The following is a 12,952-nucleotide window of genomic DNA, read 5'->3' on the forward strand; positions in this document are numbered from 1 at the left end:
TATTAAGTGTTGCAGCCACACTGCGTTAAATTCTGCATTTTCTCTGAAATCGAGATTATTATTAGCCGTTCCCCCCAAGAGTCTTGGCTCAATTTATGTCCTGCTGCTAAACCTACTGGTTACAGGCTATCGTGTACCTGAGGTCCTTTTTGTTAATAGCAGGTGAAGGAAAAGCCAGAATATCATTTTTCTTGGTTTACCTGGCTTCTCTGTTTCAGATCATCACGGTCGAGGAGGCAAAACGCAGGAAGAGCACGTGCAGCTACTACGAAGATGAGGACGAGGCCGCCCTGCCGACCCTGCAGCCCCACAGCTCGCTTCTGGAGAACATGCACATCGAGCAGGTGGGTTCTCCCTGGGGACGATGGTAGGGGCCTTCCAGACCTTGAAACCATTTGCTCTTCTCAGTTGGGGTGGAGAGTGAGTCCAGTTTTAAAGGAAAACCCCAGCAGCCTGACCAAGGCCCCCTGTTTCAGAAAGACAGTGTCCCTGCCACCCTCTTGGGAGAAGGAGGACTTGGCCAGACACCTTACATCCATTTCCCGAGACCTGAGCTAAAAACCATTTCTTGTCTTCAGAATAATGTTTAAAGTGTCCTATTATAGTCCTAACATATTTTAAAAGGATCATTTATCTCAGAGTTCCGATGGTTTTAATTGATCAGGCTCAGTAAACGTCACATAGCAAGTACACTGAACTTGCTTTATGAAAACCATCTATTACTACTAGGAAAAACTTCCCTTTCTCTTAGTTTCATTTTGTTTTGTTTAGTTTCTATTTCCTGAGCATCTCTTTATTCCATTTTCATGAAATACTATGTGCTTGAGGTTGAACTTTAGGAAGGGTCCTCTTGTGCTTCCCGCATCAATCTTCTTAGAAATTCAGAGACCTTAAAGAATCACCAAGTTCAAGTCCCTCAATTTATAAAAGCATCTGTGATGGCCCATAAAGCTAAGTGACTTGACCAAGCAGTTATAGAGACAGAGTTCATGCTGATTCTAGAACTATGCCAAGCATTCTGAGGACTTCAACATTTTACATAGCCTCCATTGTTTGTATTTTTTAAAAGACATGCATTATTGATATTTATGACAGCTACTGTGCTAAGTCACTTCAGTCGTGTGCGACCCTGTGGACTGTCACCCTCCAGGCTTCTCTGTCCATGGGACTCTCTAGGCGAGAATACTGCAGTGGGTTGCCATGCCCTCCTCTGGGGGATCTTCCCAACCCAGGGATCAAACCTGCATCTCTTACGTCTTCTGCATTGCCAAGTGGGTTCTTTACCACTAGCACCACCTGGGAAGCCCCATGACAGCCAAAATCAAGTTAAATATTAAAGTTAGTGAAAAATACAAGTGCAAGGAGGACAAACTGATTACTGGCATAAAATACCCATGCTTTCTTGTGCTCAGTTTGGTGAGACTCTTCAGTTGTCAGTAACAGCGCTGAGCCTTGGCAAGTTTAGAAAGATCAGCTGGTAAAATACTCAGTGAAAGAAAGGTTGAAGTGTACAGAAGACAGCACGAGTCTAATTCATACCTCTTAATCAAGCTTGGTGCTCTGTCTTCAAATGTACAGTGGCACAGTAACCCTTCAGCATTATCCCTGAGAGGGAATACATGGTCTGGGGGGCATCCCTGCCAAGGTAAACAATGTCAGGCAATGATAGTTTTGCCTTCTCGGTTTATAGTGGCAAGTATTTGCTCGAGTAAAGGGGAACAATGTGGAAAGTCATGTGATTTTTGAGTTTGAGCCACAGGCATCTGTTTGGTGCTACAAGTTCATGCGTGATGATTTTCAGGCAGCCTGTAATATTTACATCTCCATCCTTGGATTCACAGCTGGCCCGACGCCTTCCAGCAAGGGTGCAGGGCTATCCATGGAGACTCGCGTACAGCACGCTAGAGCATGGGACCAGCTTGAAAACTCTCTACCGGAAGTCAGCAGCACTAGACAGTCCTGTACTATTGGTCATCAAAGATATGGATAATCAGGTGAGACTTGTTCCTCTTATAGAGAAACATTTTTTCAATGAAGTTTCTCAAACCTACGTGACAGGAGAGAGACGGATACAATGAACTCGATCAGCCAGACCGTGCAGTTAGCAGGATTTTGCCACAGACACTTGGTTCTTTTCTTTCCTGAAGAATTGAAGTAAATCCCCAATTACTATGTTGTTTTACCCCTACTTACTTCAGAGTGCATCTCTAAAAAAGAAAATGGAGCATGTCTCCAAGTACAGTCACATCATTTTTCCCTGTTCTCATCATAGAGTAGGAAGCTACAGGGATATCCTGCAAGCTGAAACTGGAGAAGGTGGAAGAATTCAAGTCGAGATTTGGAGATAGCTGTGGAAAGAAGTTTCAGTGCTATCCCAGAACTCTTTTCAGGTGGCTGAGGTCGTGCCCACCAACCTTGTATGCGTAGTTCCTGAGATGGAGAGCTGCTTAGGCACATGATGTGTTGTACCTTACGGGCCCAGTTGTTACGAAACAGGAGAAAATGCTCTGGGCCATTTCTTATTACACTTTCATCTCTTTCACTTTCATCTCTGTTTCATCCCTCTTGGTCTTGGAGGCCCTGATGAAATCTATTAATAGATATTACTCCCATCTACCCTACACTTGGCTCAGTCAGCTGGGAGTTTGGGTGGAATCTGTCCCAACCAGGCCGACTTCTGCATTACGAAAGGAAGAAATCTTTCAAGTCTGCTTTTTCATCTTTCAAGACCATTTCAATTTGGTCTGTATTATAGCAAGAAGAAATTTCTTTGCTCTTTTAAGATGTAGATATCATTATTCTCTATTTCTGGCATTTGGAAGCTGAGTTTACTTGTCAACCATTTATTTATGCATCCATTCAGAAAATGCATGAGTGTCTGTTAGGTGTGGGGCACTATTAAACATTGAGGAGCTTGCTGAGAAGCCATATAATTAGGATCAGTTTAGGGGAAATAGATTTTTGCTGCCATAATCTGTCTTGGGAAAAATGAGTGATGGTGGTGCTAAAGGCACTGTCTGTCTCGACTGTGATCTTTCCTGTGAGTAGGTTACAGTATAATTATAGATTAAGAGTTGTGGGGAATGGTTTAGCTATTATCACTGTTCTACTGTTATTTACAGATTGAGAACATTTTATTTAATCATAGTCCAAGCTGAATAGTAGAGAGAGGCAAGGTAAAAAAAATTGAATAACAACAAAGATTTAAAATGGAATTTACTTGGAGATTTAGTGAAATGTTTTCAAAGTTAGGTGCTACGTTTTAGATGAGATAGGGCTAGATGGTGTTAGACCATACACAAACCTGCACTGTACGTATAGATTAGTTCTCCTGTTAAGTTACTAATAGATAGCAAACTTGTTGGGAAATCTGTTGGCCTCACAGAGCAGGTTTTGATGATGCATGGTTTTACTCAGCTTCCCATCAGAAGGTATGTAAAGGAGGCCTGCCTATTCCTGAAGATTACACTATTTGTCTCTGAGGTGTTATCTTACTGAAGGTATTTGTGTTATTTGAAGGCAGCTGGACACTAACTCTGCTTTCCCCATCCCATCCACCCCCAAGGCAAGGATGCAGCTCCACTGTGTTTGGGAACATGATAGCACAACATCTGTACATTTATCTGGAAATGAACCATATACAATTCTAATATAAAAGCATTATATATGCAGACTGGCAGGCATGAGGAGTTCTACAGAACCAATCCCCAGTGAAACAGCCATTACTGATGGGAATTATAAAAACAATAATCACTTAGTCTCTGGTTATTGTCCTAAGGGCATACGGCAAGTGAAAATTCAGTTAAAAAATATCTGGTAAATCTCGGCAATAACAGTGAGATTCTGTGGCACTTGTTCCCGGCCCCCCGGCCCCCCTTCCCCCCGACCCCAGTCCCTGTTCAGACACAGGCTTCGTTCTGGGCATGCTTGGACAAGAAGATGAAGATCCATCAACCCAAGCTCCCAGGCAGGTCCTCAGAATTTCTTATCCTCTACCCACCAGCCATGAAATTAAAAGACGCTTACCCCTTGGAAGGAAAGTTATGACCAACCTAGATAGCATATTCAAAAGCAGAGACATTACTTTGCCAACAAAGGTTCGTCTAGTCAAGGCTATGGTTTTTCCTGTGGTCATGTATGGATGTGAGAGTTGGACTGTGAAGAAGGCTGAGCGCCGAAGAATTGATGCTTTTGAACTGTGGTGTTGGAGAAGACTTTTGAGAGTCCCTTGGACTGCAAGGAGATCCAACTAGTCCGTTCTGAAGGAGATCAGCCCTGGGTGTTCTTTGGAAGGAATGATGCTAAAGCTGAAACTCCAGTACTTTGGCCACGTCATGTGAAGAGTTGACTCATTGGAAAAGACTCTGATGCTGGGAGGGATTGGGGGCAGGAGGAGAAGGGGACGACAGAGGATGAGATGGCTGGATGGCATCACTGACTCGATGGACATGAGTCTTGGTGAACTCCGGGAGTTGGTGATGGACAGGGAGGCCTGGCGTGCTGCAATTCATGGGGTCGCAAAGAGTCGGACACGACTGAGCGACTGAACTGAACTGAACCCACCATTCAGCTTCAGAGGCTGAATTGCAGTCAAGGGCGGCCTGGAGGTAGGGGGCGCTCTTCCCCTTACCGGCCCCTTCTCAGAGGACGGTTGGTCTACCTTCCGCGCAGCAGGCTGAGAATACAAGGGTCTCTACTGCCCTTGCTTCAGCACAGAGCAGAAGTTACACGTTAAGAGAGGGGAGCCAAGACCAGTCACTACTGCCCCTGCCCAGCACTCTGCTCATAAAACAGGATTGTGCCTTTGAGAAAAGCGAACCACTATCCACCTCCCAGCTCCAAAGCCGAGTCCCTAGATCCCAGCTCCAGGTGAATGGGCAGACCATAAAACATACAGTTCATGTAACTCTGTATAGGAGACAGCAAAAGAGACACTAATGTATAGAACAGTCTTTTGGACTCTGTGGGAGAGGGAGAGGGTGGGATGATTTGGGAGAATGGCATTGAAACATGTATAATATCATATATGAAACGAGTCGCCAGTCCAGGTTCGATGCACGGTACTGGATGCTTGGGGCTGATGCACTGGGACGACCCAGAGGGATGGTACCGGGAGGGAGGAGGGAGGAGAGTTCAGGAGGGAGAACACAAGTATACCTGTGGTGGATTCATGTTGATATATGGCAAAACCAATACAATATTGTAAAGTTAAAAAAGAAAAAAAAAAACATACAGTTCAGAAGCGTTCCCCAAAAGACCTGACATTATTCAGAAAAACGTGGGGGAAGTTTAAGCTAAAGGGAAGTCTAGAAAACAATAAAAATTTGGTGGTAAACAATTAAGAGGAGGCTAGGAGAAGGCAATGGCACCCCACTCCAGTGCTCTTGCCTGGAAAATCCCATGGAAGGAGGAGCCTGGTAAGCTGCAGTCCATGAGGTTGCGCAGAGTCGGACATGACTGAGCAACTTCACTTTGACTTTTCACTTTCATGCATTGGAGAAGGAAATGGCAGCCCACTCCAGTGTTCTTGCCTGGAGAATCCCGGGAATGGGGGAGCCTGGTGGGCTGCCGTCTATGGGGTCGCACAGAGTTGGACACGACTGAAGCGACTTAGCAGCAGCAGTAGCAGCTCCATGAAGGAAGCAGACTAAGCTATAGACCTTCCAGAGAGAACCAGGGCGAGAGACAGCTGAGGAGAGCCTTCCTGGAGTCAGGATAAATTACATAGAGTGACCAAGGAAACTACTGTGGCAAAGGGGCCTAAATATAATTGAGTGAGAATTACCATGGAGTAATTTATACCACAAGGCACTATGGAAAATAATGGAGCAATCATCAGGTAACAGAGTCTGATTTATACTAACTTATTCCAGTGAGGTATAGAAATGTTACTCCTATATTGTTCTATTACATCTTTCCACTTTCTATAGTAATTTTATGGTATAACATTGATATATATTACAAAGTCAACAATAAACTGTTATTTATATAGTTGTGTAATTTTTATCTACTAAGAAAGCTGAGAGAAGAAGGAGAGCAACTATGCGTTTATAGGTTTTGTCATATTAACCTTCCTTTTACCACTTCTGGCTATCTTCCTTCCTCTCCCTGGATTCCTTTGTTCTATTATTATCAAATATATTAAATTTTTAGATGCTGTAGACCCAACAATACAATTATGTACATATTATATAACTTATTTCTAAATAAATTAATATAAAAAATAAAATGAATGTTTTCTTACATAACCATAATGCTGTATATCCAAAAAATTAACAGTCATTTCTTAGTATCATCCTATCTCCAGTGCTTAAACAAATTTCTATGATTACTAAGAAAATTTGTTACTGATTTTTCTTTGTTCTTAGCAGCTCTAGGGAGAGATTTTGGTATGAGGAACAGGGGTTAGAAAGAGTTTTGAGGCTTCTACTCTGCCTAATTTTTAGTATTTCAAGGAGCTAGGAACTGAAGCAGAGATTCCATGATGATAATAATCAGATTTAAATTATTTTGAAAAATTATAAGATATTTTCCAGATAGACTCCATTTGAAGCTTTGTTTCTCAAGTGGAATTTGGAGAAGATATATCAGAATCACCTAGGGACATTTCCAGAATATGTATGCTCATTTTTACTAGTCTTCACCCCTCCAAGTACTGGTTGGGACCAGAGGAGGATAAGAGGCTGAAGCAATGGGATGGTCATTCTGAAAACACTGCTCCTTCCAACCCCAACAAGAAAAAATAGACAAAATCATTGATTCGGATACATCTAAACCACCTTGAAAGCCCATAGTATTATGGAATTGTTACTTTTTTCTTAAAAATCATTTTGAACTGAGTATTGGATCAGTCACATCAAGGATGCAGTTGTATTAAGCATATTGAAAACTCATTTTTATGAATTAAGGGAGAGGAAAATTTATTTTCTCTGGGGAAATATCTGACCATGATTCTACTTATAAAACACGTCAGAGACAGGCCCTCACTCTCTCAACCACTCATTTCTGTGAGCAAGATGTATGTTGTAGTTGTTTAATGTTCCAGTCTGTTACCTGTATTCACTAGAAGACTTTTTTCTCTACAGTGGACTTTGGAAGTCTTTTTAAATTGAAGCAATTGCTGACCTTTGACCGATAAGTTCTCTGAGCCCCTTGGGTACTAATAAGAACCAGGGACATTTTATTTGTTGGTTGGTGGTATTTTTTACTTAGAAACTCTGACTTAGTAATGCTCTTCATAATAATCTTGCTGAAAGAGATATAATGAGACCTCAGAATAGGATTATGCTAAAATATTTCAGAAGGGCTTTCTTTGAGAGGTTTGTGTTCGAAAGCTGCTAACATTTCTGTTTTCTTTTGACAGATCTTTGGAGCATACGCAACTCATCCTTTCAAGTTCAGTGATCACTATTATGGCACAGGCGAAACTTTTCTCTACACATTTAGCCCCCATTTCAAGGTACCTAGATGGAAGGAATACTGACGGCCTAGTGTCGTGGTGTCAGGAGGGTGGCTGGGGCTAGATGTCGGGGGCTGTGGTTGGAGCCGTAGACGTCCCATCCCATAACCTCACTTGGCCTCATTCTAGCCTGCTCAGCACTTCATGACCACAGCATAGAAACCCACTTGGTTCCCTTCCTGGGCCTTGGGAACTTTTGCATGAACTTCTGAGATCCAGGGTGGAATTGCAGGTCAGAACCAACATGTGTGCCAGAGATCTTTCCTGCCTCGTAACCCCTTTGGAGAGCTCATCCTGGTGTGGGAAAGGTCTCCCTAGAAGTCAGGAGCTTCCTCAGCCTGTGGGTGGTCCCTTCCCTCTTTGCTAATTCTCCAGATTGAAATGTCTGATCTCTCTTTGTCTTGTGTTTCTACCTAAGGTCTTTAAGTGGAGTGGAGAAAACTCATACTTTATCAATGGAGACATAAGTTCTTTGGAACTTGGTGGTGGAGGGTAAGGTTTTTGTTGTTATTAATTTACTACTTAACCAGAGTGGGTCTGTTTTAATCCAGGTAACTGAAACTTTGGTGTCAGCTGATTGTAGTTAGTCCATGTGTAGTTAGTCGATTATTTAGGACAGCGTGGTCTAACACATGACACTAAGAATTGTAGATAAAATGACTTATTTATGTGTCCAAATGAGGGACCACCTGAAAGACAGGTCATTTAAATGAAATAAAGGAAATGTTTTATAAGCAGTTTAGGGCTTTGACTAGAGCATAAAAGAAAGAAGTTGGGACAAGGGAGGACAGAAAGCGTGTACATAAAATTGAGATGTTTTCACCATTTTGCTTTTTTAACCTTTTTAGGGGACGATTTGGCTTATGGTTAGATGCCGACTTATACCATGGACGAAGCAACTCCTGCAGCACTTTTAATAATGATATTCTTTCCAAAAAGGAAGACTTCATAGTTCAAGACCTCGAGGTATGGACATTCGAGTGAAATTTAGACTGCCTTAAAATAGAACATTTAAAAAGACTGGGTTCGGTCAGCCCTGCTAAAGCTAGCTGGAAGACGAAGCCCCAGCTCAGACTGCCTCATCCCATCATAGTGCTTTCTTTCTGCCATCATCTCAGAGCGCAATTACATTGCAGAGAGATTCTGAAAGGTACATGTGGAAGGCAGACGATGAAGAAAGAATTTGAAGTTCAGATTGTTGAAAGACTTGATACTCTCTTCAAACCCATAGAGTGAGGAGTCAGAATATTTATAGATGTGAGTTGAATGCAATTTTTATTTTTGGTAACTGTGAAAAAGAAAATACTGTAGAAGTATATACATTCCTTGTATATTTATCAACATAATTTTCATTACCAAAATGTACAGCATACTATTGTTTGCCATTGAAAAGTTTAGTCTCATTTAGAAAAATTGAAAGTGCACAGCACTTAAAGGGAATATATGATTTTTTTAAACTGTTTTATTTATTATTTCTAGTATATTATTTGAAATGTGTTGGCAATTTTTTTCTTTTAATGCGTCAAATCTTGAAGTAAAGAAATGTATACGTTTTGTGCTGTTTTGGCAACAAATCCATTTGATTTATATAGTTTTATATTAAATTTTTTTTGCCCTGATTGTTTAGGGTGATCTGTATATGTATGTGCTACTTAATGTCCATATATATACACACATATATATATACACACACACAATTCTGAATTTTTAAAAACTCATTATCAATGTTTATTGATTTGACTGTTGTAGGCCATCTTTCCATTTTGTCATTGAAAAGGTACATTTTTAGTTATTTACTCTGAACATAATTGTGTAAAGAAGAATAAGCCATTTCTCGCAGTCATAAATTGATATTTACAGTAATGTATACTTTTATGATCCTGGATTTAGAACCCTGCTGTTGAAAAGAAATGTTTTGCTTCTTATAAAATCTCCTGTGTTAGTAACAGAAATTGTATTTTTATTGGATTTTTTGCATAATTTTCCCCAGGTTTTTACATTAACATGCCTATGTTTTAAATGAGACTGAATATTTTAATTTCTGTATATTTTATATCAACTGAAAAGTGTCCATTATCCCAATTGTCTTGGTTTCTACACTCTTTTATTTGAAAAAAATTAAATGCAAAGAAATGCATTTATACCACAATTGGAATAAAAAGTAAAAAGCAGTTTTTAAATATTAACTCACTTTCATATCATTAAACACTCTTTTATGAAAGTTAATAATAAAACCTTGTTAAAATTTTAACAAATATTATTGATTGTCAAACTTTTACAAAAGCCAAAGACTGCTAATGGAAAAAAATGTCAAGTAATAGCCAAAGCTGAGAAAGTTGTCTGTCATCAATTACATTTCCAGTGATCTTTGAAAGGAAAAATTAATAGAAAGTAGTAGTTTATAGACCTGCATTTTAAACATGTAAACAGTGCTTAGAATGTTGGCTTTAAGCTGGCGGAATACTTCCTCTAGCTTATTCTCTTACTTTAGACTATTTATAAAAGAGAACAAACAAATTGCTATGTGGCCTCCTGTCAGATCAACAATTATTTTACTCCACTCACATCCCATACAAGTTTCTTTGAATGCTATAAAATCTTAAATCTGTAGCCTGGGTGTACTTTCACCCAAGTTCTATTGCGAACTCGTCATTAACAACTTATCGGCAGTTGAACCTTATTAATCTGCTTGTTATATAATGTGCCTGTGTGAGATTCCAGGAATGTCTCAGTATGATCACGTTTACCATTTATGCCATTTGCAACCATATGCTATTAACAAAATGGTCATTTTGCATATAGTTCACTCTTACCTAGTTTAGTCCATAATATTATACTTGTGAGAGTATATTCAGATGCTGTGTTCTCTATTTAAAACAGTATTGTCCAATCAGACATGCGTGGCCCTTCATTTATGAATACTGAGTGTATGTAATGCAGTGCTAGCCCAATATTTTCAATAAAGGAATTCATGCATTCAATGTGATTTTCTTTCCTGAGGATTCATTCAGCAAGTATTTATTGCATGCTAAAGCGCTCACTTGCATGAGAGGATGGTGAAATAACCAAGACTAAATAAGTAAGGTTGAGTGCTCATGTTTTTATTGCTACCTTGGAAATTCCCTCTTTGTTCCCCGTACCCACACTCCTATTCAGTTCATGAAAACTGCTCCTGATACACTTACTAGAGACAACTCCTGGCTCTGTTGCTAGTTTCTCTGTTCTTAATCCTAGTTGTTCTTTGAATAGTGACTTTCTTTTTAATATCTCTCTCTTGACCTACTTCCTAACTTCCACGAGAGACACCTGACCCTCTGATCAATTTTCTTTAACACCCTGTCTCCTAGCCCCTGAAGATGAAGACTTCAGACAGTGTTCTTTCCTTCCCAGTTCCTCAGTTCATGAGGCTACATCAAAAGACATAGATGGGAGAGGGCAGCCAAATGTCTCACCACTGTTGAAAGTGACTTAGATACACCCTCATGTGACAAACCACCAGGGAAATCCTGAACTCGTGTGAGAGGTATTATCAGCCTTCATTTGATTTCCCTTTTCTTAAATCCTTTTAAAGTTTTAGAGGCATATGAAACAGGACTAATAAAAGAAATACTTTCCTTTTGAGGAAGGCATTAAGAATCTCTTAAACCAGAAAAGAAAGCTGAGGTTCACCTTCTTAAGATGCCTAACCTATTTTCAGCATTATAATCAGATGAAGAAAGGTAAGGCGGTCAGAAACCAAAGGAAGTTCCAGAAACTAGCCATACTCACCCTTTGTGCAAGTATCAAAAGTACCTTTGTGCACTGCCTCCTGCCCAGTCCGGTCACACACTCCTCATTCACGGTAAGCCCTAACCTTTTAACATCCTCCTACCTACTTGCCTATGACCCGTGTCCACAGTGATCTGTCAACAGAACGTTATCTTTACTGAAAAAAATTGGGCTTTACAGTTCACACCCAAATCTAAAATCATACTGCCTCCACCCTTCTATCAATCCTTCAGATATCTAGTGGTTCAGAATAAAAACTAGATAGAATCTCCCTGGTGTGGCCAATCAAGCATCCAAATGATATTTTTTGATAGACTATTTTTTGAGACCTATTTATTTTCTAGATCAGTGCTGTTCAACAGAACATTCTACTCCAATCGATTCTACTGTTCTACTGTTCCCTGAATTTCCATTGTCCTTTATGGTAGCCACTAACTACCACACTACTGTTAAACACTTGAAATGTGACTTGGATGACTGAGGAGCTGAATTTTTTAAATTTAATTTTTATTAATTTCATTTCATTAATCTTAAAATATTTAAATCTAGCCACATATGGTTAGTGGCTGCCATGTTGAACAGCACAGCTCGGGATCAAGATTTGGCAAAACCAGATCATATGTTATCAGCAATGAACTCAACCTGTTACTCCATCACCAGAAGGGAACCTTTAGTTCTAATTACTTTGATCTGTCCCGGCCATTATGGATCTTCACAAAACTGCTGCTGCTGCTAAGTCGCTTCAGTTGTGTCCGACTCTGTGCGACCCCATAGACAGCAGCCAACCAGGTTCCCCCGTCCCTGGGATTCTCCAGGCAAGAACACTGGAGTGGGTTGCCATTTCCTTCTCCAATGCATGAAAGTGAAAAGTGAAAGTGAAGTCGCTCAGTCGTGTCCGACTCTTCACGACCCCATGGACTACAGCCCACCAGGCTCCTCCGGCCATGGGATTTTCCAGGCAAGAGCACCGGAGTGGGGTGCCATTGCCTTCACAAAAAACTAGGTACCACCTAAAGTAATAGTGTGTTTCATTGTTTAGGTGGTCTGCTAATAAAATAATCAGAAGGTTCACTTACCTGAGAGTCTTTTCACACTGAAAACCTAGATCTCTATAGGATAAGTGATGCTCATCTTTGAGGAAAAAATAATTTTAAAAAACTTCTCCCAGTGCCCGGACCTTGTCTTAAGTAAATTTCCTCCTTGGCCATCTGTATGTGTTTTGCTCCTATCCTGGATATTCTGGTGCCCATGGCAGTCCCATAGGATGACATATCCCTCACCAGGCACCCATCCACAATGCACAATGAACCACAGGAAGGAAAAAACATTTATTTCTTACACAAAGTTGCGCATCCAGTTTCAGAATCCTCAAGGAACAATGAATCACCCAAAATGCCTCAAACGGTTCTGCTCAATGACGGGTCTTCCTGATTGAACTTGCCGGCTGGGATGCCCAATGGCTGCACGCACACGCAGAGACCCTGCTGTCTGTGGAGAAAGCTTTCAAAATCAACCTGTTAGAATGAAGGACAATCAAAAAGCATAAGAAAAGGGATGATTAGATCATCTTAGTGTACTATTTACCCATCAACAAGAACCCATCATTTCATCAACCAATCCACTTTTAGGGTTACAAAAAGTAGCCTTGATAGAGCTTAATACAACTCTGAGATTATACGAAAGAAAATGATAAACAAGAAACACCTACAAGTAACATTCACATTC

The 12,952-nt window shown here is 40.5% G+C and overlaps 1 protein-coding gene across 6 annotated transcripts in view; it reads left to right on the plus strand.

The window, feature by feature from the left end:
- NCOA7 (nuclear receptor coactivator 7) overlaps window positions 1–10,440 on the plus strand; it is a 159,023-nt gene extending 148,583 nt beyond the window's left edge. For all 6 annotated transcript variants that reach the window (XM_006042573.4, XM_006042574.4, XM_006042572.4 and 3 more), the window contains 5 exons: window positions 219–344; window positions 1,842–1,994; window positions 7,364–7,459; window positions 7,878–7,951; window positions 8,308–10,440. In XM_006042573.4, the coding sequence (XP_006042635.4) occupies window positions 219–344; window positions 1,842–1,994; window positions 7,364–7,459; window positions 7,878–7,951; window positions 8,308–8,443 (585 nt within the window). In that variant the 3' untranslated portion in view covers window positions 8,444–10,440. The remainder of the gene's footprint in view (window positions 1–218; window positions 345–1,841; window positions 1,995–7,363; window positions 7,460–7,877; window positions 7,952–8,307) is intronic.
- The last annotated feature ends 2,512 nt before the right edge of the window (window positions 10,441–12,952 follow it).

This window comes from Bubalus bubalis, chromosome 10 (assembly GCF_019923935.1).
Source record: "Bubalus bubalis isolate 160015118507 breed Murrah chromosome 10, NDDB_SH_1, whole genome shotgun sequence".
NCBI classification, from domain to species: Eukaryota; Metazoa; Chordata; class Mammalia; order Artiodactyla; family Bovidae; genus Bubalus; species Bubalus bubalis.